The following is a 27,763-nucleotide window of genomic DNA, read 5'->3' as shown; positions in this document are numbered from 1 at the left end:
AGAGCTTTGCTGTTGCCATTGGTTTATGGACACGAGGCACATATTTTGAAAACAATCACTCTTTTACAATTTTGTATTTTAACTTAGTGGAGGATATAGTAGTAATAATCCTGTAGTTCAGCAATATTCTGGTTCAAGGGTATCTTGAATTCAGACCTATCTACTGTACTATCTAGGATACATTCTGTGAGCAGATGCCAAAGCATTTTGTAAATACCCTAAATGTAAATGTAATGTAGTTATGTGCAATATCATACAGTCCTGCATGTAGACACATCGTTGAGTGATCTCATCCAACACCATGTGGGCTGGACACTGGGCCACACATCCCTCTACTCTGTGGAGAAATACATGAACTTAGTGTTACACAAATCAGACCACACAATACAGACATAGACAAGTGAGTGTATGTGTTCTTACTTTAAAATATCAATACAGTTGAGAGATGCTGGGTCACTGCATGTCCTAAAACACGGACTCACACAGGATTCATATCGCCATTGGCAGCGAGGACCCATGGAGTAGTCTGTGGTGCTGCCTGATAAAAAACAAAACAAAAGTATTCAGATAATATGAAGTCATAAACTTGCAGAGGTGTATATTCCAGTTTCAGAAAGTAAAAGTCCTCACCAGGATTTTGCTCTAGCTTGCTAGATGTTCTAATTCGTGCAATCCAGGTAAAATTAGTGGAATCAACACAATCCAGGAAGCCTGAGCAAAATCCTGGTGACTTTTACTTTCTGAACCTGGAATATACACCTCTGTAAACTTGTTTTCATGCATGTATGTGTGTGTCTTACTGGCCAGTTTGAAGAGGGTGGATCGTCGATAGCGATCTGAGTGGTTGTACTTCAGGAATTGGAGTCTGGACAGCATGTAGTGTAGGAAAAACCCTGGCCACATCAGTGACTCTAGTGAATCAAATCCTGAGATCCACGTGTTTCTATGCAGTATAAATGTCGCCGCATCCCAGAATGCCCTGCTGTCCTCCCATTTGCGAAGTCTCAACTGGCCGCTGTCTTCCACATGGAGGAAGTAGTTTGGTCTGTCCGCCGCCTCGAAGGAAACTAGCGATGAGTCTAGAGCACAAACACAACACACTCAAATTTGCCTTTTCTCAAATTCAACCTTTCTTAACAGTGTCTAGCTTCTCTTGAAAAGTCTGTCTTGAAAATGGCCATAAAAGTTAATCTGCCACCAAATCTATTTCTTCTCCTTCAGCCAATCTAGACTATCCAATCAATCTAGACTATCCAATCAATCTAGACTATCCAATCAACGGTGTGAATAGGGTGATGTTGCCATGCGCCTGCTAGAGGGCTCTGGTGACACCAACTCAAAATCTGATTGGTTGATGCAACATTCATTTTGTGTTTCATCCATTTATTTTGTGTTAAGAAGGCCAGCAGAACAGATGGTGAAGACAGACTTCTTTGACTTTGACCCTGCCTGGCAACAAATGATGGCTGAAATGTGATAAATATAAAATAGTCGGATACAGCACAACCTTCAGAAAAGCTATTAAAAATAGCGGACAGACCATTTGGAATTATTTAATAAGTATTTATGGACAAAATATAATTAAGTCATGGTCAGTCATGGTCTGGTTGTAGGGAACTGGTCTTGTGACCGGAGGGTTGTGGGTTCGATTCCTAGGCATGGGGCGATGACTGAGGTGCCCTTGAGCAAGGCACCTAACCTTGTACTAGCTAGGGCTGCCCACCGCTCTGGGCACGTGTGCACCACAGCCCCCTAGTAATTACTAGTGTGTGTACCACAGCTCCCTAGTAATCATTACTGTGTGTGTGTGTGTGTGTGTGTGTCTGTGTGTGTGTTCTAACTGCACAGATGGGTAAATGTGGAGGACAAATTTCTATTGGGGTGAAAATCACAATTGACATTTAGATTAATCATTTTGTGATAATTTTTTGGCCAGCATAGAACTTACAGGCCCTGGCGGCCCGCCACTGATATATACATACATGTACGTGTGAACATGTGTGTGGATGAGGATGTATGTGTTCTACCATGTGGTCGGGTTTTGCTGAGTCCTGGTGTCATCATGAACAGGGTCATGACCCCGTCAGTACTGTTCACTCCTCTTTTCAGGTACACCATTCCACTTGTATGATTGGCTGCCAAAATCAAGGTCCTCTCCCTCTGGGTTATCAACCTGAACGGACCTTTACCTAGAACTGTATGATGACATTAGCAAACACACGCGCATGCGCACACACACCCAGAGACTAATATATATTATCATGAGAAGGCGTAACATGATGCCTAAATCAATACAGAAATTATTTGCATACCTTTATTGTAGTATTCACAGTCATATGCTGAAATCAGAAACAAAAACAGTTTCTCTTCATTCTACTCATTAACCAATCTGTCTCATTTCAAACACCTGACTCTGACCAATCATTTCTTCACTCTCAATACACCAGATATCAGTGTTTGTCTGCTGAAACAATGGCTTATCTTTAGGCTTTAGGTACAGCCTAACCTCGACCCATGTACACATGTGAACACAGTCACGGTCTTGGCGCTGCCTGTTACTCACGGCAGAGGGAAGGTGTGCGCCAGTCGACGGTGACTCCGTGATGGCAGCACTGGTGAGCATACGCTGCCACACTTGTGCAGAGACACTCACAGTCCCCACCACGGCTGCACCCACAGGTGTCGGCTAGGCAGTTCGTGTAAAACCACGTCACATCCACCTACACAGCACAGCACACATTTACACATACGGTCCCTGACGTAAGTTCTGTCGCTTATCCATGTTGTGGAAACAAGCTTATAACCTGACTTTAAATTCATTGATTGGTTTTAGAAATTACTCATATGAAAGCTGAAACCCTCCCAAATGAGATTTAATTTACAAAAATAAATTTTCTTTACTGCAGAAATATCAATAAATCAATCAAATTTTATTTATATAGCGCTTTTTACAACAGTTGTTGTCACAAAGCAGCTTTACAAGTGCAGAGTCCTAGCCCCCAGTGAGCAAGCCAAGGGCGACAGTGGCAAGGAAAAACTCCATAGTTTTGATCATTTAATGAACACAGAAAGGTCAGATTTTGGCAAGACAAAAGTTTATTATTATAGTTGAAACTATTCTTGGGAAATAAGGGGCAGATATTATAAGATTTTTTTCTTCTTTCTGCTGCCTTTCATTTTATTAGTGAATTGTATACTTTCTTCTTTTGTGCATAAGTTTTAATTTGTTTATAATGAAATGAATAAATCTAATAAAAAAAAAAAATATATATATATATATATAGGCTTCATAACACTGGTGAATGACGTTGTGGTGCTATTAGAGCCATATTTAATATTTTGTGTGACTTCCACGAGCTTGAAGGACCGCATCCATGTGGTTCGACAATGATTCATACAATAGCAAAGAACGCAGTCTTACATGCCTCCCAGAGTTCATCAAAATTCTTTGGTTTTGTCTTCCAAGCTTCCTCTTTCATCCTACCCCAAACATGCTCAATGATGTTCATGTCTGGTGACTGTGCTGGCCAGTCCTGGAGCACATTGATCTTCTTCACCTTGAGGAACTTTGATGTATGAGATGGAGCACCATCCTGCTGCAAAATCTGACCCCTTTTATGATTGGGAATGTAAGATGTAGCTAATGCTTCTTGATATTTTATGCTATTGATATTGCCTTCCACCTTGCAAATGTTTCGCACACCCCCATACTGAATGTAACCCCAGACCATGATCTTTCCACCACCAAACTTGACTGTTTTCTGGGTGAATCTTGGATCCATACAGGCTCCAGTAGGTCTCCTGCAGTACTGCAGTGGCTGTGGTGTAATTCAACTGAAGATTCATCTGAGAAATCCACCTTCCTCCACTTTTCCAGCGTCCATCTGTTTAGCAGGCTGTGGGCCTTGGCAAATGCCACATGTTTTTTACCTGCCTTTTGTTTAGTGCTGGCTTCTGGGCACTGATTTGACCATGGAGGCCATTTTGAGACAGAATCCTACAAACTGTTCTAGTTGACACAGGGACTTGAGGTGACCAGGCCTGGTAGAGCTCTGCTGCAGTGGAAGAGGGACTGGCTTTGGATTTTCTAACCAACAAATCTTCCTCCCGAGCAGTTGTCTTGTGGGGTCTGCTGGACCTGGGCTTGTCAAAAACATCTCCAGTCTCTTCAAATCTTTTTTAAATTATTTGTACTTGATGCTAAGGCACATTAAAGGTGCCAGCCACCTCTGCAGTGGATTTGGTCTTCAGCGTCTTGATAATCAAGGCTTTGGTCGCAGGATGGATTTTTGGCATGTTGTCAGAGGTCAAGTTGCAGTGCAAGTGAAGGTCTGGGGTGCTGGAGTCCTTTTTATACACACCCACTAATTAACCAATCAATTAGTGAGCACAGGTAAGGCTGTAAACTAGGATTGGGTGCATTATATGACAAGGCCACAAAACTTTTGTCTTGCCAAAATCTGACCTTTCTGTGTTCATTAAATGATCAATATTTCTGCAGTAAAGCAAATTTATTTTCGTAAATTAAATCTCATTTGTGAGGGTTTCAGCTTTCATATGAGTCATTTCTAAAACCAATCAGGTTATAAGCTTTTGTTTTCACAACATGGATAAGCGACAGAACTTCAGGGACTGTATATGTAACACATGTGTAACTCATTTACATTGTTTGTATGTTTGTTGTACATGCTTTACAAAACACCCAGGCACACATACACACCCACACTGCATATTTATACAAATAGTAATCATAGTAATTAGACAAAATACTTTCCTGATTACCCTTAAGTTCTGCTACTTAAAAAGAATATAACTGTAATTCCTTTACTCACCACTGGGTGGCAGACTTGGAAAACTTCACTGAGCAAAATCCCACATTGCCTCTTAGCAAAAGGTTCTCGTAGAGGATTCAGACTGCATGGATGCCTTATATCTGGACTGTTCACACACTGAAAGCACAGACACATACCATATTAAAAATCTACATATTTATAAAATAAAAATGACAACATACAGAGGGATTTGATATGTTGTGTTCCAGTTTCAGCATAATTGTGTGTGTGTGTGCGCTCGCGCGCGCGTGTGTGTGTGTGTGTGTGTGTGTGTGTGTGCGTGCGTGCGTGTGTGCGTGCGTGTACGCGTGTGTGTGTCCCCTGCCTCTGCTGCATTCCAGCTATTCCCAAACTCCTGTGCTGTCCATAAGTCCATGTTGTCAGGTGTTCTCATTTCATTCACTGTTTTCAGATCAAAGTTCCCACACAGACCAGATAGTTTACCCTGGCAACAGTTAAAAGCAATCACACACACACACACACACACACACACACACACACACACACACACACACACACACACACACACACACACACACACACACACACACACACACACATACACAACATACTTTAAATACATCATATCATCAGTTTGAGTGTGTGTTTGTTTGAGCGTGTGTTTGAGAGTGTGTGAGTCTGAAGAGTGTATTTATAGAAGTATGTTTGACCTGCCATCGTGGTCCGGCCTGTATGTGTATAGTGGTTTTTCTGTCCCACAGCAGTGAGAGCTCATACTGCAACAGGTGGATGATGGTGAAGTAACCCGCACTCCATATATACACACTCTGCCTGTCAATCACACTGCCTGCATTCTGTATACAGCAAATATACATCACAACAAACAAATAGCACAAAGTGGAAATAAACAACCAATCAGTATCTTTCAGAGGACTACAAATAACATTATATAATATCATACTGTTATACTAATATTATATTATTATACAAATAACATTATATAATATTATACTAATGTTATACTAATATTATATTATTATACCAATAACATTATATAATATTATACTAATGTTATACTAATATTATATTATTATACCAATAACATTATATAATATTATACTAATGTTATACTAATATTATATTATTATACTAACAGTTAATTCTGCTTCACATCTGGGTCGTTTGTAATGACATAGGAGAACGTTTTGTTTAATGGAGTAGTTTAAGTACAGAAAGTTATAAATTGAACTGAAACTTCAAATGTTCAGATTAGCATAAGTGTCTCGCCCGGTCCATTGTTTCACTGAACTCCCCAACCTAGAACTTGATACTTTATACTTGATTGCACTTACATGCAATGTGCAATATTCTCAAGACGCAATACACAGGTATGCAATTTTTTTTCTTTTTTTTTTCCAATGTTTTATATTTTAAGTCATATTTTGCATTATATTATATTTATTAGTTCAACTATTCTGATCGTGTCCATCTTTCTTCTCCATCACCATGAAGGAAAACTGTCCTACTTGGCCTTCAAATCAGTTCAATAATTAGTGCTGCAAAGCTTGCAGATAGAACGGTGAACCATAGATGCTGAAGTATAAGCACGTCCTTTAAAGAGCTTTCCTTTCAGTATATGAATCTATTGGAAGGAAGATTATTATTACCACATTCCTAGAAAGAAAGTTAAGCTACTTTTACTAACTTTTACAAAATCAAATCAAATACAGACTAATCTAAAGACAAAATGTGACTTTTATGAAATTGAAGCTATTAAAGTGTATAATATAATAATAACTCACAGGTTTTCCACTTTCGTCATCAAAAACTATGAAGGATTGTCCGACGGAGATGAAGATGGATTTTCTGCAGATTATACCATTTTCAAAGCAGTCGACATTCTCGGCAGTAACACTTATCATTACATCAGCTGAAGTCTGGTACACAGACACATACAGATAGACATGGTCCCAATGCACACACATAAACCCATTCATACAGACACGCAAACACACAGATAGACACAGATGTAAAGGCGCAAAAGCACACAAAGATGCACACAACAGCACAGAGGTATCAGCAATATGGAAGCAAGTCCATCTTATAAGAATATATACATTATATACCATCCATGTTTCTCACCTTTAGTAGGTAAACTTTACACGCTCCGATATAATCAAACAGCAGGCCGTCAAATGTGCGATAGTGTCGATCACCATAGAGGGTGCACATTGAAGCACATGGACGAAACTCACACTGGAATGAGCCATGCTGACACACACTAACACACAAGAGGCACTGTTGTTTTTACATTGTAGCTTACAGAATATCACTGTTGATTGATGTGTTCTGTGTTAGTCCAATCTGATTTTTAGAACTAAATAATAATGCAATCATTTCCTAATATTTCATTGTGTTTAAGAGTATAAGAAATCTTACCACTGATGGCAGGGTGACGACACTCTGTCCCCTGGGTAATATTCTTTACCCTTCCATAAACATGGACATGCAATAGGCTCAAAACATTCATCACCATGCTTTAAAAGCCTACAGGATGAACACAGAGATACAAGATCAAGCATTACAAACTCCACATCACATCACAGACTAAGCCTGAGTAGTGTTTGGATGGTCCGGTGACAGTCACATTTTATTCTCACAGTACCAAAGTTTCCCTCTGCCTCTTTTTTTCCTTTCTCTGTAGATAAGGATCTTGTAATATTCAGGTTGAGTCATTTTCACCACCTTGATTGCAGTGACTGGGACAGGAGATTTCCCGGCAGTATGAACACTGCGTAAACTTACACCGGAGACAGAGAGGCGCTAACAGCTCCCATTTTCCAGCTGCCAACATGCAAGATAATTTACTGCCTTCAAAGCAGCTATAAGCATTACTGCCAACATTACTCCTGACCACACAGTCACACACACTCAGATCTTTACACCATTTTAAACCATTAAACAACAATATCCTATTCAGTGTAATATCCACTGTTCTGTTTATTGAGGAGTGAATTCAGGACTCAGGACACTTGCATAGGACAAAGTACTATGACTTAACCACACAGCTTCAGTCAGTCTTATCTTGGTATTGTTGTATTGACTCTTCATTTCCACATGTACAATTACAATACTCTTCTTAGGTTTGTGTTGAGTTTGTTTGTTTGTTGCTGAGTTTGCTGGTGGAGATTGTAGGTACTTCATCAAGTTCAGCCAGGTGACGAGCAACTCAGAGCAATGAGCTGTGTAACCTGCAGCCACCTCTCAGTCAGGAGGTTATAACAGTGTATGTCAGTACCATACACCTTGATCAAGTAGCCTCTGCAACCTCACGTTAGTGAAGGTCAACATGTTTTATCTCAAAATATTCATTTGGAATTCAAAAGTTAAGTAGAATAAATACCTGATGACCTTTTCATGACATTTTAGTGGATGGAGAGCTTAACCATGTAGTATAAGAGCAGTGTAAAATGCGGCATAAATAAGATATGATACCTATATGATAAATATGATACCAATATGATTAACTAATATACAAAGGTAAGGTGTGTGTGTGTATATACACACACACACACACACACACACACACACACACACACACACACATACGATAACATACACATGAAAGGTTCATCAGTCCTTTATCTACGTTCATGTAACACATGGTTGGGAATATTTAATACCTACTGCCATATATAATTTCTTTTTCTAAATGTCTGAATGATCATAATCCCCATCTGTAAAATTTAAAAAAGTTTAAAAAGTAATGAATATTTGAAAATGGCCACTGAAACCAAGCATTAACTTCAAGTGAGTATTTGCAGAGGTTTAATATACACAGCGAATGTCCACATGTACATGCTAATGTAAAAAACTAACAAGCTTTTTAGTCTAATGAAAATGTGCTGATTTGGTAATACAGTCAGCAGGAGTGACGTTAAGCAGCTTATCAGTCATTTGATCCAGCTGTGCACCTGTTTACAGAATAAATTAAAGAAAATGCAGCTAGAGGCATAATAGGTCTCCTTTATTAGTGAAGGAATTCAGTGCTCACAAACGCAGCTCTATATCATCTAAAACAGTGGTCACCAACCACCGGGCCGGTACCGGTCCGTGAGTCATTTGAAAAAAAGATTCTCTCCCAATTACATCCGTCGGTGCGTCTGGTGAGTTTTATTTTTATGCGGTTTATATTTGTTTTTATCCCAGCCGTATCATTTTATTTTGTCATATTTACCCCCCACACTTTAAAGGCCGGTCCGTGGAAATATTGTCTGACATGTAACCGGTCCGTGGCGCAAAAATGGTTGGGGACACAAAGCAGCATGAACACCAACAATGGTCAAAGGGGAGAGAGAGGGAGAGAGAGAGAGACCCAGCGTTTTCACCTTTTTATCTAGAGGACTTCAATCTAGAGGACTTTTATCTGTGGGTCTTTACTAAGCTGACACAACTAATTTGGTGGTGTATGTTGAGTTTGAAATTTGAACCAGGGGGGGATTCCAAGAAGCGGGTTAAGCGATAAAACCGGGTAAGTTAACTCAGAATTCACGGAAACTCAAGGTTTTCCGTTCCAGAAACCAAGCTTAGAGAGAACCTGAGTCAGTTACTATAGCAACTTATGCTCTGAAGCTAACCTGCTCGCTGGCAGGTTAACTTGAACGTAAACCTGAGTTACAAACACGTAATTATGACGTTTCCTTTCCTCGAGGATCCTGTGGATATTGAAGCTCAGCTTATTCGCCGAGCTCTTCGTCAGGAACGCCTTATAACACCCCTAATAGACATAGGCCTACTATCATTTTTGGATTATTTTTTAATGAACGTTATGGTTTTTCAGCACAATCCATTACTTACATCCGTAATATCCATACCATATGTGGTATTACACAACATTGCAACCATCCAGGGAGAGCGACAGTCTACCATCTCTGAGATGCCCACAGAGTAGTATTACAAAGTAGTATTACATTTACGTTTAATAATCGAAATAATATAGATTATTATCTAAATAATATAATATCTAAATATTCTGCATATGCAGTCATTTATACTTCAAGCTACAGTTGTGTGAAATACGATGCTCGGCTGATTTTCACGTTTAAGTCCATGATAAATCTTATTTATCTGCATTCCATTAAGAATGCCTTTTATAGTTACGCATGAACATGCTTCTGTCTGGGTCAACCTACTCAGAGTTGATTACTTTACCCTGATTACTTTAACTCCGATCAGCAATTTAGGGACCGAAAACTCTGATCGGGGTAAGACAACTCAGAGTTCAGGGTTATGTTTAGAGTTTGTTAAACCCTCTTTCTTGAATACCCCCCAGGTCGTATTTCAACACATTTTCCAAATGTATAGCTATCAAAACTAGCGCTAACTAAGCCAACATGTTGTTTTTCAGAGTGTTTAACTTTGCACTGAGTTTAGTAATGTTAGTGCTAATACTGTCGTGGTTGACAAGGACAAGCTAGCGATGAAAGGTTAATTAACCGTTACCTGTCCCTTTCCAAATGAACTTACGTCACTTCGGCAAACTGTTAGCATGCGGACAAACGTTAGCTAGCTAGCTAGATCTGCGTAGTAAGCCAGCTGGCACACGACCAACCCTCAATGTTGAAATGTGGTTGAAATAATGTCTGTTGTTGAAACAACATTTAATGCTAAATGATTGTGCAAATGTTGAACTATTAACGATGAATCAACATAACATCTTTAACCTGCCTTTCCATTTCAAGTTAAAAAAACACAATAAAAAAACGGTTAGATGCAAGGATGCAAAATGTAAGTACAACCATTGGATGAGGGTTTTGAAAGGGGTATTTATTATTATTATTATTAGTATTCATTCATTCGTCCAAAAACGTCGTCAAAAACAGGCAGGTAGAAACTAGGAAGACAACATCAGGCAATGAAACAGTTTGAAATTTTTTGAGGCAGAAACAAAACTTCGCAATGACAAATCAACAAGTTTAAATAGAGCAGGAGACAGTATTCGACATCACGCAGAGCAACTGTGAGGCTTGTGTTTGTGATCACTCGAGGGATTCTGGCAGTTGTGTCGCCAGTGATGCAGGTGGAGGGCATGAAATGTAAAGGTATATATGTCCTTTTTATTTTTTCTTCTTACATAATATGTGCGGTAATATAGCGTATCATATATTAATATCAAGTCATTTTTTCTGTTCCACCAGACCCGGCGACACACCCCTGGCTGCTTGGCGCCATTTTATAAACGTTGATGTGGCGTACACTGGGAGATTTTGGAAGTTAAGGTAAGCAAAGTCAAAGTTTAGTCAATACATGAGGAGCATAATATTATTAATTACACATAGAGTTACTAAAACAGATGACCCCTGGCTGGCTAGCTAGTTAGCTATGCTGGCTAGGTGTTGTGAGGGTGCATGAGCAAATATTTTTAGAAGTTTAGATGTTCGTTTGCCTTTTTTGCAGTTGCTACTGCGTTTTCCTAAGTGTGTGCCTGCTCATTTAACGTTACTAGTGTGTTATGGGCTAGTTTATGAATGAGATTTAGCTAACTTTAGCAGCTAATGCGTCGCTGGACCACGGACCTGTGATGCTAACGTCAGTAACAGTGTATTTTAGGTTTGGTTGCTAATGTAGTTTCTCATAGGAAGTGTTCTACACTGTGTGTAGAATTACAAAGCATCTAATGGTAGTATTAGCCGATGCCGCCGTTTTTGAAATGCGTGGCTCTGTATGTGCAGAGAGGGGATAGATGGCACTGAGGCGGTAGTACATGAATTGTTCAGTTGACTGAAATTAGTTAAACTAGTGAGTGCTGCTGCTGATCTAAAAACATCCTAATGTACAGTTTTTTTAGTATTTATGACTATAAACTAACCTGCGGTTTGCTTTTCCTCTTTAGACACTGTTCCCAGCACACACAAAATCACACAACAGGAGGCAATGGACACGATGGCTAAATACCTCAAGTATGCACCGGAGAGGTTGGGTGGTGTTGGCCGCAAGAAATAAGATTAACTTTTTTACATTCTTTATATTTATGTATACATTTACAGAGAGAATAAAAAAATTTTTTGTTCTTTTTCATTATGGCATACAGTTGTTTTTTTCCTCTCTCCCATGCAATTTTGAGCAATTTTGAGCAAGAGATTTGTGGTTTATTCAAGTTTGAATGTATGACGTTGAAACAACATTGGCATATCAACGTTGATTCACTTTTCAAAATCAACACCAAATCCAACGTTGATTCAATCATAACATTTGATGTTGATTCAGTGTTGAAATGCCAACTGGGAATTATGCTTTTGCTGAAGCCCAATCGATTTCTAATTAAGTACTTATAGCTGAGTGCAATTTTAGATACTTTTCCCAACCACATACAGCTTTGCACTGTGTATATAGCATTAGCGAACCATGACCATTAAACCTGGGCCCGCTCCCACCCCCCGGAAATTTTTTTTCCTCTCCTAATTAACTGCAATATAGAAAAAAATTGAAATGACAGTACAGCTTTAGAAACGCAATAAACAATAATATCTGTACTAGATAACTTCTTAAGCAAAATAAGGTTCCAAACAAAATAAGGTTCACAGCTCCGTGTTCCTCTGAAGCGGAAAATGTAAACAACGCGCATGAGGGCATCAAAGGAATGAATCGAAACTAGCTAGTGGTGGTACGCTAACGACTGCTAGCTTCGCCACAGCGGGTGGAAATTATCATACAGTTAAGCCCGCCCACTAAGAGGGAAGATATGATTGGTCAATTTTGCTGTCATTTGAAACTGGTATTGCGCTGAATTATAACTGCAAGACCCTCTGTAAACGAACAGCGGGCATCACAGTCCTGATAGGCGGAGACACAGGCTCACAGGCTTCCACTTAACCCAGATGATACCACCACAACTCTCAAGATTGAGAACTGCGTCCAGGATATTAAAAACTGGATGGCGTCTAATTTTCTTAAACTAAATTCTGACAAGACTGAGGTACTGATTCTTGGGCCTAAAGCTGTTAGAAGCAATTGGGCTGATTTTCCCCTTACCCTAGATGGTTTTTCAGTAACACCAAAATCTACTGCAAAAAGTTTAGGTGTCACTATTGATTCTGATCTTTCATTTGACACACATGTATGCAATGTCACTAAGGCTGCCTTTTTCCATTTACGTAATATTGCCAAGCTGAGACACTTACTTTCATTAGCTGATGCAGAGAAGCTAGTTCATGCTTTTGTCTCGTCGAGATTGGACTACTGTAATAGTCTTCTAATTGGATGCTCTAAACAGTCCATAAAGAAGCTACAACTTGTACAAAATGCCGCAGCTAGAGTCCTAACCAAGGCTAGGAAATTCGATCATATTAGTCCCACTCTCGCCGCACTACACTGGCTGCCGATTAAATATCGCATTGAATTTAAAGTTCTCCTGTTAACCTATAAGGCGTTAAATGGTCTTGCCCCACAATATCTGAGTGAACTCATTGATTACTACAACCCATCTCGCCCTTTGCGCTCCCAAAATGCTGGATTTCTCGTAGTTCCAAAAATTAGTAAAACTACAGCCGGAGGCAGAGCTTTCTCTTTTAAAGCCCCTCAATTATGGAATAGCCTTCCAGCTCCAATCCGAGACTCTGACACAGTTCCAATCTTTAAATCTAGACTTAAGGCTTGGGGGCCCCCAGACGTTGAGATTTCTGGTGATCTGAGATGTTGATGCTGTCATCCAGCTGTGTCTTGGCATTACTCTATTTGTGACTATGACTTGACTGGAAAGCAATGTCTCAGTGAGCCCTCATGCCTGTGGTCACCTCTGAACCTCTCCCTTTAGTTATGCTGCTATAGATTAGTCTGCCGGAGCCACATGCTGATCACTGGCACGTGAGCTACGTACATTTAAATCAACGGTGGTTTAAATTCATGTCCACTCAGTCTGTATTATCTATCTTCTTGCATGGCTCTACCCAAGACGATTGGATACAGGCACCTGCAGGCACCTGGGGGATGGTCTGGCTGCCGGTGGATGTGCTGATACCGGGGTTCACCTGGGGAGTAACACTGCAGTCGGAGCCTACAATACCAGCATCACTGCTCCGACACGGAATGAAAGCCTGGCATTCATCAAAAGACATTTACAGTGACAATATCAAAACCCAGAACTTTCAATTCTACCTTTTACCTAGTCTGATTGTGTGAATTATGTGTGACTTGTGTATTTGTGTGTTAACGGGCCGCCCAATGGAGGATGGGTTCCCTTTTGAGTCTTGGTTCTCGCGAGGTTTCTTCCTATTCCCCACCATCATAGGGAGTTTTTCCTCGCCACTGTCGCCTTTGGCTTGCTCATTAGGGTTCTGGACCCATAGTATTGTTAACCTTGTAAACCCTGTAAAGCTGCTTTGCGACAACTTGAGTTGTTAAAAGCGCTATACAAATAAACTTTGATTTGATTTGATTTAACCCCTCACCTTCCAACACAGATTGAATAGACACGGGTGAATAATTTATTTGCTTATATTTTTGTAATTGTTTAGATGTCAATTGTCAAACTGTAAGTAGATAAAATATAATTGGATAAATTGTATTATACAGTGGGGAAAATAAGTATTTAGTCAGTCACCAATTGTGCAAGTTCTCCCACTTAAAAAGATGAGAGAGGCCGGTAATTGACATCATAGGTAGACCTCAACTATGAGACAAAATGTGAAAAAAAACTGAGAAAATCATTTTGTCTGACTTTTAAAGAATTTATTTGCAAATAATGGTGGAAAATAAGTACTTGGTCAATAAAAAAGTTCACCTCAATACTTTGTTGTATATTCTCTGTTGGCAATGACAGAGGTCAAACATTTTCTGTAAGTCTTCACAAGGTTGGCACACACTGTTGCTGGTATGTTGGCCCATTCCTCCATGCAGATCTCCTCACGTTTCATCTTCATTGCCTTTGCTGATGGAAGGAGGTTTGCACCCAAAATCTCACAATACATGGCCCCATTCATTCTTTCATGTACACAGACCAGTCGTCCTGGTCCCTTTGCAGAGAAACAGCCCCAAAGCATGATGTTGCCACCCCCATGCTTGACAGTTGGTATGGTGTTCTTTGGATGCAACTCAGCATTCACTGTCCTCCAAACACGACAAGTTGTGTTTTTACCAAATAGTTCTACTTTGGTTTCATCTGACCATATGACATTCTCCCAATACTCTTCTGGAACATCCAAATGCTCTCTAGCAAACTTCAGACGTGCCTGGCTTAAGCAGGGGGACACGTCTGGCACTGCAAGATCTGAGTCCCTGGTGTCGTAGTGTGTTGCTGATGGTAGCCTTTGTAACGTTGGTCCCAGCTTTCTGCAGGTCATTCACTAGATCCCCCCTTGTGGTTCTGGGATTTTTTCTCACCGTTCTTGTGATCATTTTGACCCCACGGGCTGAGATCTTGCGTGGAGCCCCAGATCGAGGGAGATTAGTAGTGGTCTTGTAGGTCTTCCATTTTCTGATTATTGCTCCCACAGTAGATTTCTTCACACCAAGCTGCTTGTCTATTGCAGATTCAGTCTTCCCAGCCTACAATTCGGTTTCTGGTGTCCTCCGACAGCTCTTTCGTCTTCACCATAGTGGAGTTTGGAGTGTGACTGTTTGAGGTTGTGGGCAGGTGTCTTTTATACTGTTACCGACTTCAAATAGGTGCCTTTAATACAGGTAATGAGTGGGGGAAAGAGGAGCCTCTTAAAAAAGAAGTTACAGGTCTGTGACAGCCAGAAATCTTGCTTGTTTGTAGGTGACCAAATACTTATTTTCCACCATTATTTGCAAATAAATTCTTTAAAAGTCAGACAAAATGATTTTCTCAATTTTTTTTCACATTTTGTCTCTCATAGTTGAGGTCTACCTATGCTGTCAATTACAGGCCTCTCTCATCTTTTTAAGTGGGAGAACTTGCACAATTGGTGACTGACTAAATACTTATTTTCCCCACTGTATATATTTATGTTTTAAGAATATTTTTAGGCCCTCTGAGAGGGCGTAGAGGGCCCTGACGGTTCCCCACTGGTATATAGACACTGTTGACAAAGGTGTGGTGTGTATTATTTCCCAAATGTTCTTGCCACCAGAGAATTTCTGTCAAACTTGTGGATTCAAATGTTTCTAAGTAAACTATATTCTTGCAAGTAAAAGGCAAAGTGTTCCATTTGGAACACTTACACATAGTTTTGCAATATTTTCTTTTTGCCAATGTTAGGTATTGGTTATGTGATAGGTAATTTATGTTCTGTTTTCAAGTAATGTCAAGTAATGTTTTGCATCGAATATAGTTTTATTTATATACTTGTATTTATATGTAATTTGTTAAATTTATAAAGCAGCTCATGCCTGTTTGGTGATGTTTTATGTTTACTTTTTGACATGCTAATAAAATGCATTTGTCAAAATTTATGTTTTTTAAGTATTTACTAGACATTTGATACACCTGGTGGTGCAACCTGGACACATCTTCAGTGACTCTCCCGAGATCACTGGGTGTTTCGGGTCTTAGTAATACACCCTCACTCGGGCGATCAGTCCCCCAACTTGTGTCCAGGTAGCGCGCTACGCCACGCCTCCCCCCTCTTCAACCAGAGCCACCGTGAAGCCTTCTCAGCTGCTTCCAAGATGTTCTTGGTGGCTCTTCGCCTATGCAGTCCGCGAATCCCTAGGAGTCCAAGGACACAGTATAGGGATCTGCCTGCAAAGCCCCTGCAGCCCACCTCGATTGGCTCGCAGCGGTCTTTCCACCCATTCCTCTGGCACTCAGCCACAAGCTCGGTATATTTCCCTCTCTTCCTCTCCTGGGCTTCCTCCATTCTATCCTCCCAGGGAACTGTTAGCTCGAGGAGCACCACCTGCCTGCTGGATGTTGACATCAACACCATGTCTGGGCGAAGTGTTGTGGTTGCGATGTTGTCCGGGAATCGCAACTGTCTCCCCAGATCAACCAAGAGCTGCCAGTCCCTTGCTGTTGTGAGCAGGCCCCCTTGAGTCTTCTTGGAGGGTTGAGGTTTAACCCCTGCCCGGACAAAGGCAATAGTGTTCTTGGTTGGTTGTTGCTGTTTCATACTGGTGTTGATGCCGATGCAGATGGTGTCTGCTATTACCCGCAGGACCTGGTCATGGTGCCAGCGATACCGCCCATCTCCCAAGGCCTTTGGGCAACAGGTCAGGATGTGTTCTAAGGAACCCGCCCTCTGGCAAAGCTGGCATTTAGGTGAGTGTGTTAGGCCCCAGGTAAACAGGTTAGCAGGGCTTGGGAGGATATCATATACCGATTGGACAAGATACTTGAAATTATGTGGTTCTGCCTTCCACAGATCAGTCCATGTAATTTTCCAGCTTGTAACATTCTCCCACTTGGTCCAAGCTCCCTGCTTGCTCATGCCCACCATCCTGCTGAAACGGGCCTCTTCCACCTCTGGCCTCTTCCACCTCTGGCCTCTTCCACCTCTGCCCGAACCTCCTCCTGTATGAGCTTCCGCCTTTCCTTTCCTTTAGCTCTGCTGAAGCAAGACTTCTGGATGCTGCCCAGCCCTGCTCGCCCGGTGACCACTGTACCGACCAAGGTGCTGTGCTGCAGCCTTGCCTCTGCTCTCTCAACTGCGTCCTGGGCACGCCACTTCCTTCCTGTTCAAACCTCCACGCCTGCTGAGGATACCTTCCCATCAGCAGAGTCTCTGTAGAGAAGGACCTCTCTGGCTCGGGCGACCTTGAACTTCTCTGTGACACTGCTGAAAGGAAGCTGGGGCTTAGTCCTGTGCCCAAACAGTGTGATACTGCTCAGACTCCGAGGCAGGCCCAGCCACCTGCACAGGTGCTGGCTGACCTTTCCTTCAAAGCCCTCCACAGCTGTGACTGGGATTTCATACATCAGCAGTGGCCAAAGGAGACGAGGCAGGATGTTGTGCTGATAGATCCAAACCTTAAACTTCCCAGGAAGTCCAGACTTGTCCACAGCTAAGAGCCACTGGTTGAGGTTGTCGCTGGTTGCTTGGCGAGCACTTGTGTCTTTCAGATTGCCAGTGAAGAGCTTTCCAAGACTCTTCACTGGTTTTTCGGACACAGATGGAATGGTGATTTTTCCCAGACTGAATCGGAAGCGATCTGTCACTTTCCCTTTCCTCAGGACCAAGGACCTGGACTTCCCCGGCTTGAAGCTCATTTTTGCCCACGTGATGAGTCGATCCAGACCTTGCAGGAGCCATCTGCATCCAGGCACTGATGTTGTGGTCACCGTGAGATCGTCCATGAAAGCTCTTTTCGGTGGCTGACGGGTACCAGATCTGGACAATGGACCTCGGCACTCCACTTCTGCTGACTTAACCAGCATATTCATTGCAAGGGCAAACAGGGACACAGAGATCGTGCAGCCGGTGATGATGCCTTTTTCCAGACGATGCCAGTCTGATGTTAATGTTACTTAATTATATTCTGTTTATTTTGAATTTACTTGATAAAGCGTAAAATATGTAGTTTGGGCAACTTGGATATTAATTAATAATTAACTGAACTAAACAATTGTAGCTGGAACAACATAAACATTTTGTTGGACTCCCTAGGTGTATTTGCTTAATATATAACATTTCATTGACTCAACTAATTTTCTTTAATTAGAGTAAGTTCTATAGTTGTCAGTAGAATTTAAAATTTGCAATGGGTCACTAAAAATGTTTTCGTTGGTGAGACTTGAAATTTTTTACAGTGATATTCTACACAACAAAAATACTCTACATGACGGTCATCAGTTTGCTTTATATATACTGCTGATGTTAGTCTACATAAGAGACTGCATCTTTAAATCAAACTCGTTTACAAGCTGTAGTAATGACAGACTAATATGAAACAACTTTCTGATATGTGTCGGTGGGCCTTCAGTTAAAGCAGTTACAAGACCACAACAGCTGACAGCTGGTTCTACACAATATCACAACAACAAAAATCAGCTGCTGAAATGGGGGTATCAATTTTCCCAAAGCATTCATATTACCAGCTAAGCAGAACAGAAAGCTCTAAATGCTCTTGATATTCTTAAAAAGCGTCTGGTACAATAATGCCAGCACTGTACTCACCCTGCAGGGCAGATGCAGCCGGGCACGCAGGGCTCCTGGGTAGAGCAGGTGAGATTGAGCAGGTAGGACTCACATGTGGGAAGACAGGCCAAACCTTTGCTGGCTGAAGGCCCATCCAGCCTGTTCCCACAGTCTTCGTAAATCTGCCCAGGTGGGCACAGCTTATCTGAGGAGACCAGACATATACACATTCCTGAGCCTCGGTAATTAGGCACCTGTGTAGTCTGAAAAGTGTTATTAGATAGGGAGTGTTTTGAATCACCAATAAATTCAGATGTAATAATCAATTGTTTCTTCCTGCACACCACATAAAATGAAAAAGCATGCACTTAATCTTTTAACCAGCAGACTAGGTATCTGAGACTCACCAGTAATAATGGTTTGTGAGAGTTTTCCATCTTGGCAAATTCTACACAAGGAATTATGATAAAATATTAGTGATGATTCAATACATCAAATACGTTTAGATAAGTGTTTGGATCTTACTGTACACCCGATGATGTCAGGATTACATCTCCAGGAGAGTAATCGGCTCCCATGAAACTGCATGGACATTCACTCCTGTATTACACACAGAGACCCCACATTAACACATTCACTTCTGTATAATAGAGACCCCACATTAACACATTCACTCTGTATAATACAGAGACCTCACATTAACACATTCTCTCCTGTATAACAGAGACCAGAGGTGGGTAGAGTATTCAACAATTTGAACTGTAAATGAACTGTTACTTGAACCAAATGTTACTCAAGTAAAAGTAAAAGTATGCATCCATACTGGTGTATATATTTTAAACATAGTTGAACAATGAAAAACAATATAACGTTCTCCTTACCATTTTATTGTTTATTCAGCACATACTTGTATCACTTGTATTAATCCGTTTTGTTTTGTTTGTTTGGTCATAATATATATATATATTTTTACTAGCAAGCCCACGTGGGGCTTATTGTTATGAGTGAAGCATTATACGTTACCCACTTTGTGGTCGGAACGTTTCATATAACCAAAGTTCATTGTTTAGAAGGATTTAACATCATATTTCGTTTGGGGAAATGTGTGGGGGTGTATTTTAAGGGTCTCACTAATAATCTTGATATGGAAATTGTTTACATTGTTTGAACTTGAGAATAAGAAGTGGTTAACCTTGCATGTTTTGCTGAAGGTTTACAGTTATTTCATCTATGTCTGATGGCTCAGTTATAATTGTGTCTAGCTGGAATGTGAGAGGTCTAAACAAAATTGTCAAGCTTAAACAGGTACTGAGCCGAATCAAGCAGATGAAAACAACAGTGTGTTTCCTACAAGAAACACACTTGCTAGATAAAGATGTGAATAGAATAAGATCTAGATGGCCTGGTCAGGTATTTTCCTCCAGCTTTACTTCTCATGCCAGGGGGGTCATAATATTAATACATAAATCAATTCCCTTTGAATTGAAAAATAAATATTCTGATCCATCTGGAAGATTTATTATACTTAATGATACTGTAATCTCTACATTGGTCAATCTGGTATGTATATATGCTCCCAACGGGGATGACTCTGCCTTTTACAAACATCTCTTTTTAACAATGTCAATGTATAATGGTCAGTTTATAATTGGTGGGGATTTTAATTGTGTAATTAATCCTACAATAAATAGCTCGGATAATTCTCACCAACAAGCCAGGAAAGCCATTGTAAAGTTTATGAAAGATCTGAATTTAGTGGAGATTTGGAGGCAACTTTATACTACTAAGACTGAATTTTCATGCTATTCTTGTACATATAAAACATATTCACGAATAGATTACTTTCTGATCTCATCTGGTCTGATATATAGGGTCCAGAAGTGTGGGTATGAGGATATACTACTATCTGACCATGCCCCAATTATCCTATCAATTAAATTTCCCAATTTTTATTCATCTCCACCTCCATTTAGATTCCAGGCAAAATGGCTGAACTCAACTAAGTTTGAAGTATTTCTTGATGAAAAAATATCAGATTACTTCACCTTTAATACAAATCAGACAAGTGCATCAATAAAATGGGAAGCGTTTAAGGCCTATATAAGGGGGGAAATAATGAGTTACACTAGACACGAATCTAAATTACATCTAAACAAATTGAAAGATATTGAAAAGCAAACCAAAGAGCTGCAAGACCAACTGTATCATAGTGATGACGCTGAAAAACATAACAGACTTCTGTTATTAAAATCGGAATATAACGAACTCACTACTAACAAAATAGCTACAAACCTACTGTGGCTAAAACAGTCATACTACGATCAAGGTGAGAAGGCTGGGAAACTTCTGGCTTGGAGATTAAAAAAAATACAGACAAACATAGCCATTAATTTAATTATACTTGACAATGGAGTTAATTTAATGGATCCAAAAGATCTAAACAATGCTTTTGCAGAATATTATGGAAATTTGTATAAATCCCAGTACCCAGACAACACAAACGAGCAGGATCAGTTTCTGGACCAACTCCAGTTCCAAACCATGTCAGAGGAAACTAGGGCTAATCTGGACGAAAAACTGACCATTGAAGAACTCAGAGAAGCACTCGACCTCATGAATCCTGGTAAAGCCCCCGGTCTTGATGGCTTACCAATCGAACTGTATAAGAAATTTTCCAATAAGTTGCTACCCCATCTGTTAGAAATGTATAATGAGTCATATGAGAGGGGCATCTTACCACCATCTTTAAGAATGGCAGCAATTTCTCTCCTATTAAAACCGGGTAAGGCTCCAACAGAAATGGGCTCGTACCGACCCATATCTTTGATGTCATGTGACACCAAGATCCTTTGCAAAGCTCTGGCACGGAGGATTGATTTGCATGTGCCCAACCTAATTTTAAATGATCAAAATGGATTTGTCCATGGTCGTCAAGCCTTTCACAATACTCGACGATTACTAAATATATTATATGAAAAACAATCTGCTATGGATCATGCGATTTTGTCATTGGATGCTGAAAAGGTGTTTGATAGAATAGAATGGGTTTATCTTTTTGAGATCCTTAAAAGATTTGGCCTGGGTGAAAAATTATTGAAATGGATTCAATTGCTATATACAGAACCTATAGCCAGAGTTGTAACAAACAGCCAGCTATCACAACCTATAAATCTCTATAGATCCACTAGGCAAGGGTGCCCATTATCCCCCATTCTTTTTCTGTTCGCAATTGAGCCACTTGCAATGGCAATACGTAAATCCCCTGAAATTACAGGTATATACGCTGGAGGGGTAGAACACTGCCTGTCTTTATTTGCAGATGATGTTGTATTGTTTTTAACGAATTCAGAGAGGTATATCTATAAAGTGGATCAAATTCTGAAGACATTTGGTAAATTTTCAGGGTACAAAGTTAACCAAAAGAAAAGCTCCAGGTTATTACTGAATAAAAATAACCCTACAATACAGACAAAATTTACATGTACCTATGAAGGCTTTACTTATTTAGGAATAAAAATAAATCCAGACGTGAAGAAGATAGTTTCCAATAACTATGATCCTCTAATAGATGGGGTGGTGGAATCCCTAGAAAGATGGGGCGAGATGCCAATTTCAATGATAGGTCACATTAATATTATTAAAATGTCCATTCTTCCAAAATTCTTATATCTTTTCCAGTCCATCCCATTAAACATGCCAGCCTCCTCCTTTTCTTCCCTAAACAAAATTTTTACCAAATTTATATGGAATAATAAGCGCCCCAGGTTGCATCTCACTCTTCTCTACCTGCCCTATGACAGAGGAGGGCTTAGATTGCCTAATCTCAAGCTATACTACTGGGCAGCTCAACTCTGGACTGCCACGTGTTACTTTTCCACAATTGATACACCTGCCTGGATATGCATTGAAAACAAAACAAAGCTACCCGTAACATCTTATCTTTATTCAGATGAAACTAAACAACTATTAAAAGACTACAAAAAACCCTTTTCTCAAAAATACTCTATTAGTTAACAAATTTGGCATCAGTCACATATAGCACTGAGTGAAGCATCTACAATCTCGTGTCTAACACCTATTTGGGGAAATAAGAGATTTAAACCGGGAAGAGCAGACATGGGGTTTAAGATTTGGTTTAATAAAGGCTTGAAGAAAATTGGGGACTTATACAATGATGGAGTGTTGATGTCCTTTGAACAACTGGTTAGTAAATAGGGCTTACCCAAAAAACACTTTTTTAAGTACTTACAAATTAGAAGTTTTATCACCACCCTATTAAAATCCACAGCTGAACTCTCACTTTGCACTATAGAGAACATAGCCATATAAGGTCATGGGAAGAGAGGCTTGCTTTCTAAATTCTATAACATTTTACTTCTTGCTTCAAAAGAAAATAGTCTCTCAAATCTCCAATCATGGAGGAATGATCTGCAAACAGAAATCTCTGTCGACGAGTGGAACAGCTCATGCTTGTTGGCACAAACACAGACTATTAATACCAGGTTCAAATTATTACAATACAAATGGTTATTTAGAACCTATATTACCCCTGTAAAGCTTCACCATTTCAATTTAAATATTCCTGATGATTGTGTAAAGTGTGGTGCTGATAGAGGTACTCTACTCCATTGTATGTGGAAATGTAGAGAAATCCAGATTTACTGGAAAGAGGTTATTACATATATTTCTCGTCTGATTGAATGTGATTTTGTTTGCTGCATATCTTTCCTAATGACTCGAGAGGGATTACAAAACGGAGGAAACTGGTCAATTTTTGCCTGTTACAGGCTAAGCACGTGATCGCACTGAACTGGAAGGACACTGAGAGACCCAAGATAAACCAGTGGATTAAACAAATGTCCATAAACTTGGCAATGGAGAAACTGACCTATATATCATAAAGGGAAGCTCAAGGACTTTGAAGACATGTGGTTGCCCTTCTTACAACTTGTAAAAAGCTGTAACATTCAAACATGAATATGTATCAATAGAGTGATTATTGGGTTTTAGGGTGGGGGGAGGATTTGTTGTTGTTTGTTTATATATATTTATAAAATAAATCAATAAAGATATTTGTGAGAAAAAAAAAAGTAAGCATCCAAAAATTTACTTGAGTAAAAGTAAAAAAGTACTTTGATTAAAAGCTACTCAAGTAGTGAGTAAATGCATGAGTACTGTCTCGTGTCAGTAAATTACATCATGGGAAATTGAATTACTGGAAACAATGACTTTTAAAGATAACAAAAATTATTTATTATAAATAAATATAATTTATAAAAATTACTTATTATAAATAATATGTATTTTTGTTTGTTCCTAATTATTAGGCCTGTGTAACTTTAATGTGTTCCACAAAGGCACTAACTGATGAGACTGTCAGCCAATACCTGTAGCTACAACTTGACGCCAACTGAATCAATTTGTAGCAAACTTAATCATTGTATATTACTAGTGTGTACACTCAGAGTGTGAACTGGTTTTTAGTATTGCACTGCGTTACATTTTATAATTACATCATACAAACGTTATGCCTCAGAGTAGAGGTCTGCGCGGGACTGCTTTTTAATCCCGTTCCCGCCCGCTCCCACTTGTTTTAGTCCCGCTCCCGCCAAAAAATTGCTTGTTTTAATCCCGCTCCCGCCCGCTCCTGCTCGTTTTAATCCCGCACCCGCCCGCCACATACACATTTCTGTCGCCCCGCCTGCAATCCTAATATGAATTGAATTAATTAAATTTAGTACTTTTCATTTTCTTATGTATTTATTAAAACAGCAATATAGCGATGAATCGCGCTATCCCATTTCTTACCACAGTCCAAACACATGCCGTCAGGTGACGTGCACCAACACTTTCTGACATCTATCACAACAAGCAAATGGTAGACGATTTCCATCTCCATTAACTACAATGGAATTGAAACTGGTTGACCGTCTACACTGTAGACTCTACAAGCTCTGCCATTTCTATGATTCAATGAGTTACTAGTTCGCTCTGGCGCCAACCACTGGCGATCGATCGCGATATAATACTTAATTTGTGTCCATTTTACACCCCCCCCTCCCGTCAACAACTTACACCCGCCACCTCCTCCAGGTTCAATTCTCACTCCAAGCGATCTTGAAAAGTTGGCAACCCTGTACAGTTTTTTACGACAGCTAACAAGCGTTTCCCAGTACTTAAGATACTTTTTCAAAACTCTAAACACAGCAACACATCTACCTCATACAAAATGCCAAATAGTTAATATCCTGTTCAAAAGCATATTTACTTATCTAAATATCAGCTCTGCATTGCACAATGCAAACAGTTTTCTCTGTATACACCAACTTTGTTAAATCACAGCAAAACAGGTTCAGTATACAATCATTCTTTCAAACACTAGCACAGATTCTCTATTTGAGAGGAACATAAGGTCAATCACTGCACAACCACTGTCAAAAAACAGTTAATGGCATTACAGAAACAGTATTACATGTCATATTTTACTCTCTCCTAGCAAACAACAGATATTATACAGTATAAAAACATCTGTTGTTTTCTTATAAGTCCGTTAATTATTACTATAATCTGCTTCATTTGGACTTTTTTCAAATGTGTGCATTATTGGCAACATACTGTCTACACAATGAGTGACATTTACTGCAACGTACTGTATGGAATGTAGATTACCAGTAGACAAAAAAGGAGTCAGTAACAGTTTTGCAGTTATATTTTACTGTATTAGGGACATTACTGTAAATTGTAGTATAACCTAAAAAATAAATAGCGTAATTGTAAACATAATTAGCCATGATCGCATATGTGTAAAAATACACATAAACAAAAGAAAAGCCACACAAGGGGGGGAAAAACAAGATACAAAACTGAAGTCTTGTTACGTGTAATCTAAACGGTCTTCAGCAGTTGGCCACATGTTTTCGTCCACATCACATCTGATGTTGGCCCTTGGCATGGACCTGGGATAGAAAAGCTTGGTATGGTATGTACTGTCATGGACAAAAGTTTTGAGAATGACACAAATATTATATTTTCACATGATCTGCTGCCCTCTGGTTTTTATGTGTGTGTCAGATGTTTTTATCACATACATAAATATAATTGCAATTATGAGTACCATTCTTTATTCATGGCTGTGTTTTTAGGCAAGACTGTGAGAGAGCCGATTCCCTTGGCTGAAATGCAACCCCACACATGAATGGTTTCAGGGTGCTTTACAGTTGGCATGAGACAAGACTGGTGGTAGCGCTCACCTCGTCTTCTCCGAACAAGCTGTTTTCCAGATGTCCCAAACAATCGGAAAGGGGATTCATCAGAGAAAATGACTTTACCCCAGTCCTCAGCAGTCCACTCCATGTACCTTTTGCAGAATATCAGTCTGTCCCTGATGTTTTTTCTGGAGAGAAGTGGCTTCTTTGCTGCCCTCCTTGAGACCAGGCCTTGCTCCAAGAGTCTCTGCCTCACAGTGCGTGCAGATACACTCACACCTGCCTGCTGCCATCCCTGAGCAAGCTCTGCACTGCAGGTAGCCCGATCCCGCAGCTGAAACACTTTTAAGAGACGGTCCTGGCGCTTGCTGGTCTTTCTTGGGCACCCTGGAGCTTTTTTGGCAACAATGGAACCTCTCTCCTTGAAGTTCTTGATGATGCGATAGATTGTTGACTGAGGTGCAATCTTTCTAGCTGCAATACTCTTCACTGTTAGGCCATTTTTGTGCAGTGCAATGATGACTGCACGTGTTTCTTTAGAGATAACCATAGTTAACAGAAGAGAAACAATGATGCCAAGCATCAGCCTCATTTTAAAGTGTCCAGTGGTGTCATTCTTACTTAATCATGACAGATTGATCTCCAGCCCTGTCCTCATCAACACCCGCACCTGTGTTAATGGAGCAATCACTGAAACAATGTTAGCTGGTCCTTTTAAGGCAGGGCTGCAATGAAGTTGAAATGTGTTTTGGGGGATAAAGTTCATTTTCTGGGCAAATATTGACTTTGCAATTAATTGCTGTTAAACTGATCACTCTATATAACATTCTGGAGTATATGCAAATTGCCATTATAAAAACTGAAACGTTAGACTTTGTAAAAATTCTCAAAACTTTTGGCCATTACTGTAAACCAGTTTGTGATGACATGAGAATGACAGAATGCTACACTGTCACATCACAAATGTCCTCGTGTTTCCTCCCACCTGTTCCCTTTCTGCTTCTGGAACCAGTTGTTGGTAGAGTTCATTCAAAAACGAAAGAAGGAGGTCATTGTTATAGGGACCAATCTGGCATTTGTGAAGGACCAAACCAGCACTTGAGATTGCAGGACAAATTGTGATATTTGACCCGGTAATGTAAAAAATGTCTATTACAGTAATAGCTTTTCACCTGCCTTTGTTTTTGCAGAACTTTGCATTTTATATGATATTTAATGTTTTGAATTTTGATATTTTAGGTTTTAATTTTTGTCATGCTGTGTGCAAGCATTTGTAAATAAGTCAAGAATGATCGAGAATTTTGTTATTGAGTGACCTTGTGTGTATAGAAAATGTAAGCATTGTAGAAACATGTAAAATGACTGCATTTTGTGCAAAAACAACACGAATTGTACTAATTGTATCATCACTGAAGACTGATGTTGTGTTTACTGTGTTTAGAGTTTTGCAAATGTGACTACAGATTAGAGACAAGGATGTTAGCAGTCGTAAAAAACTGTAAATGACATGAAATGTACTAATTGTGCCCACTGAAGTCTGATGTTATGTTAAAGATTGGTCAAAAGGATGTTGGCACATTTACTGGTGCAAAATACACAGAGACCTCACATTTACATTTTCATTCCTGTATAATAAACAGACCACATTCATCTGAGTAACCATGCTGTATTGTGCAGTCAGTCCTAAAAATACGATTTTTCTATAGAAACTGCTTGCATAGGACTTTGC

At 39.9% G+C, this 27,763-nt stretch overlaps 1 protein-coding gene across 1 annotated transcript in view; it reads right to left on the bottom strand.

Moving 5' to 3' along the window:
• otog (otogelin) overlaps positions 1 to 27,763 on the bottom strand; it is an 85,033-nt gene that overhangs the window by 28,116 nt on the left and 29,154 nt on the right. The window contains exons 21-35 of the mRNA XM_077007469.1: positions 19,355 to 19,429; positions 19,237 to 19,277; positions 18,869 to 19,034; positions 7,233 to 7,340; positions 6,936 to 7,074; positions 6,596 to 6,730; positions 5,504 to 5,647; positions 5,158 to 5,277; positions 4,833 to 4,949; positions 2,564 to 2,720; positions 2,313 to 2,339; positions 2,028 to 2,195; positions 801 to 1,079; positions 421 to 538; positions 258 to 337 (exon numbers count right to left, since the gene is read on the bottom strand). Coding sequence (XP_076863584.1) covers positions 258 to 337; positions 421 to 538; positions 801 to 1,079; positions 2,028 to 2,195; positions 2,313 to 2,339; positions 2,564 to 2,720; positions 4,833 to 4,949; positions 5,158 to 5,277; positions 5,504 to 5,647; positions 6,596 to 6,730; positions 6,936 to 7,074; positions 7,233 to 7,340; positions 18,869 to 19,034; positions 19,237 to 19,277; positions 19,355 to 19,429 — 1,874 coding nt within the window. The remainder of the gene's footprint in view (positions 1 to 257; positions 338 to 420; positions 539 to 800; positions 1,080 to 2,027; positions 2,196 to 2,312; positions 2,340 to 2,563; positions 2,721 to 4,832; positions 4,950 to 5,157; positions 5,278 to 5,503; positions 5,648 to 6,595; positions 6,731 to 6,935; positions 7,075 to 7,232; positions 7,341 to 18,868; positions 19,035 to 19,236; positions 19,278 to 19,354; positions 19,430 to 27,763) is intronic.

This window comes from Brachyhypopomus gauderio, chromosome 1 (assembly GCF_052324685.1).
Source record: "Brachyhypopomus gauderio isolate BG-103 chromosome 1, BGAUD_0.2, whole genome shotgun sequence".
NCBI classification, from domain to species: Eukaryota; Metazoa; Chordata; class Actinopteri; order Gymnotiformes; family Hypopomidae; genus Brachyhypopomus; species Brachyhypopomus gauderio.
This window is presented reverse-complemented; position numbering and strand designations above follow the sequence as displayed.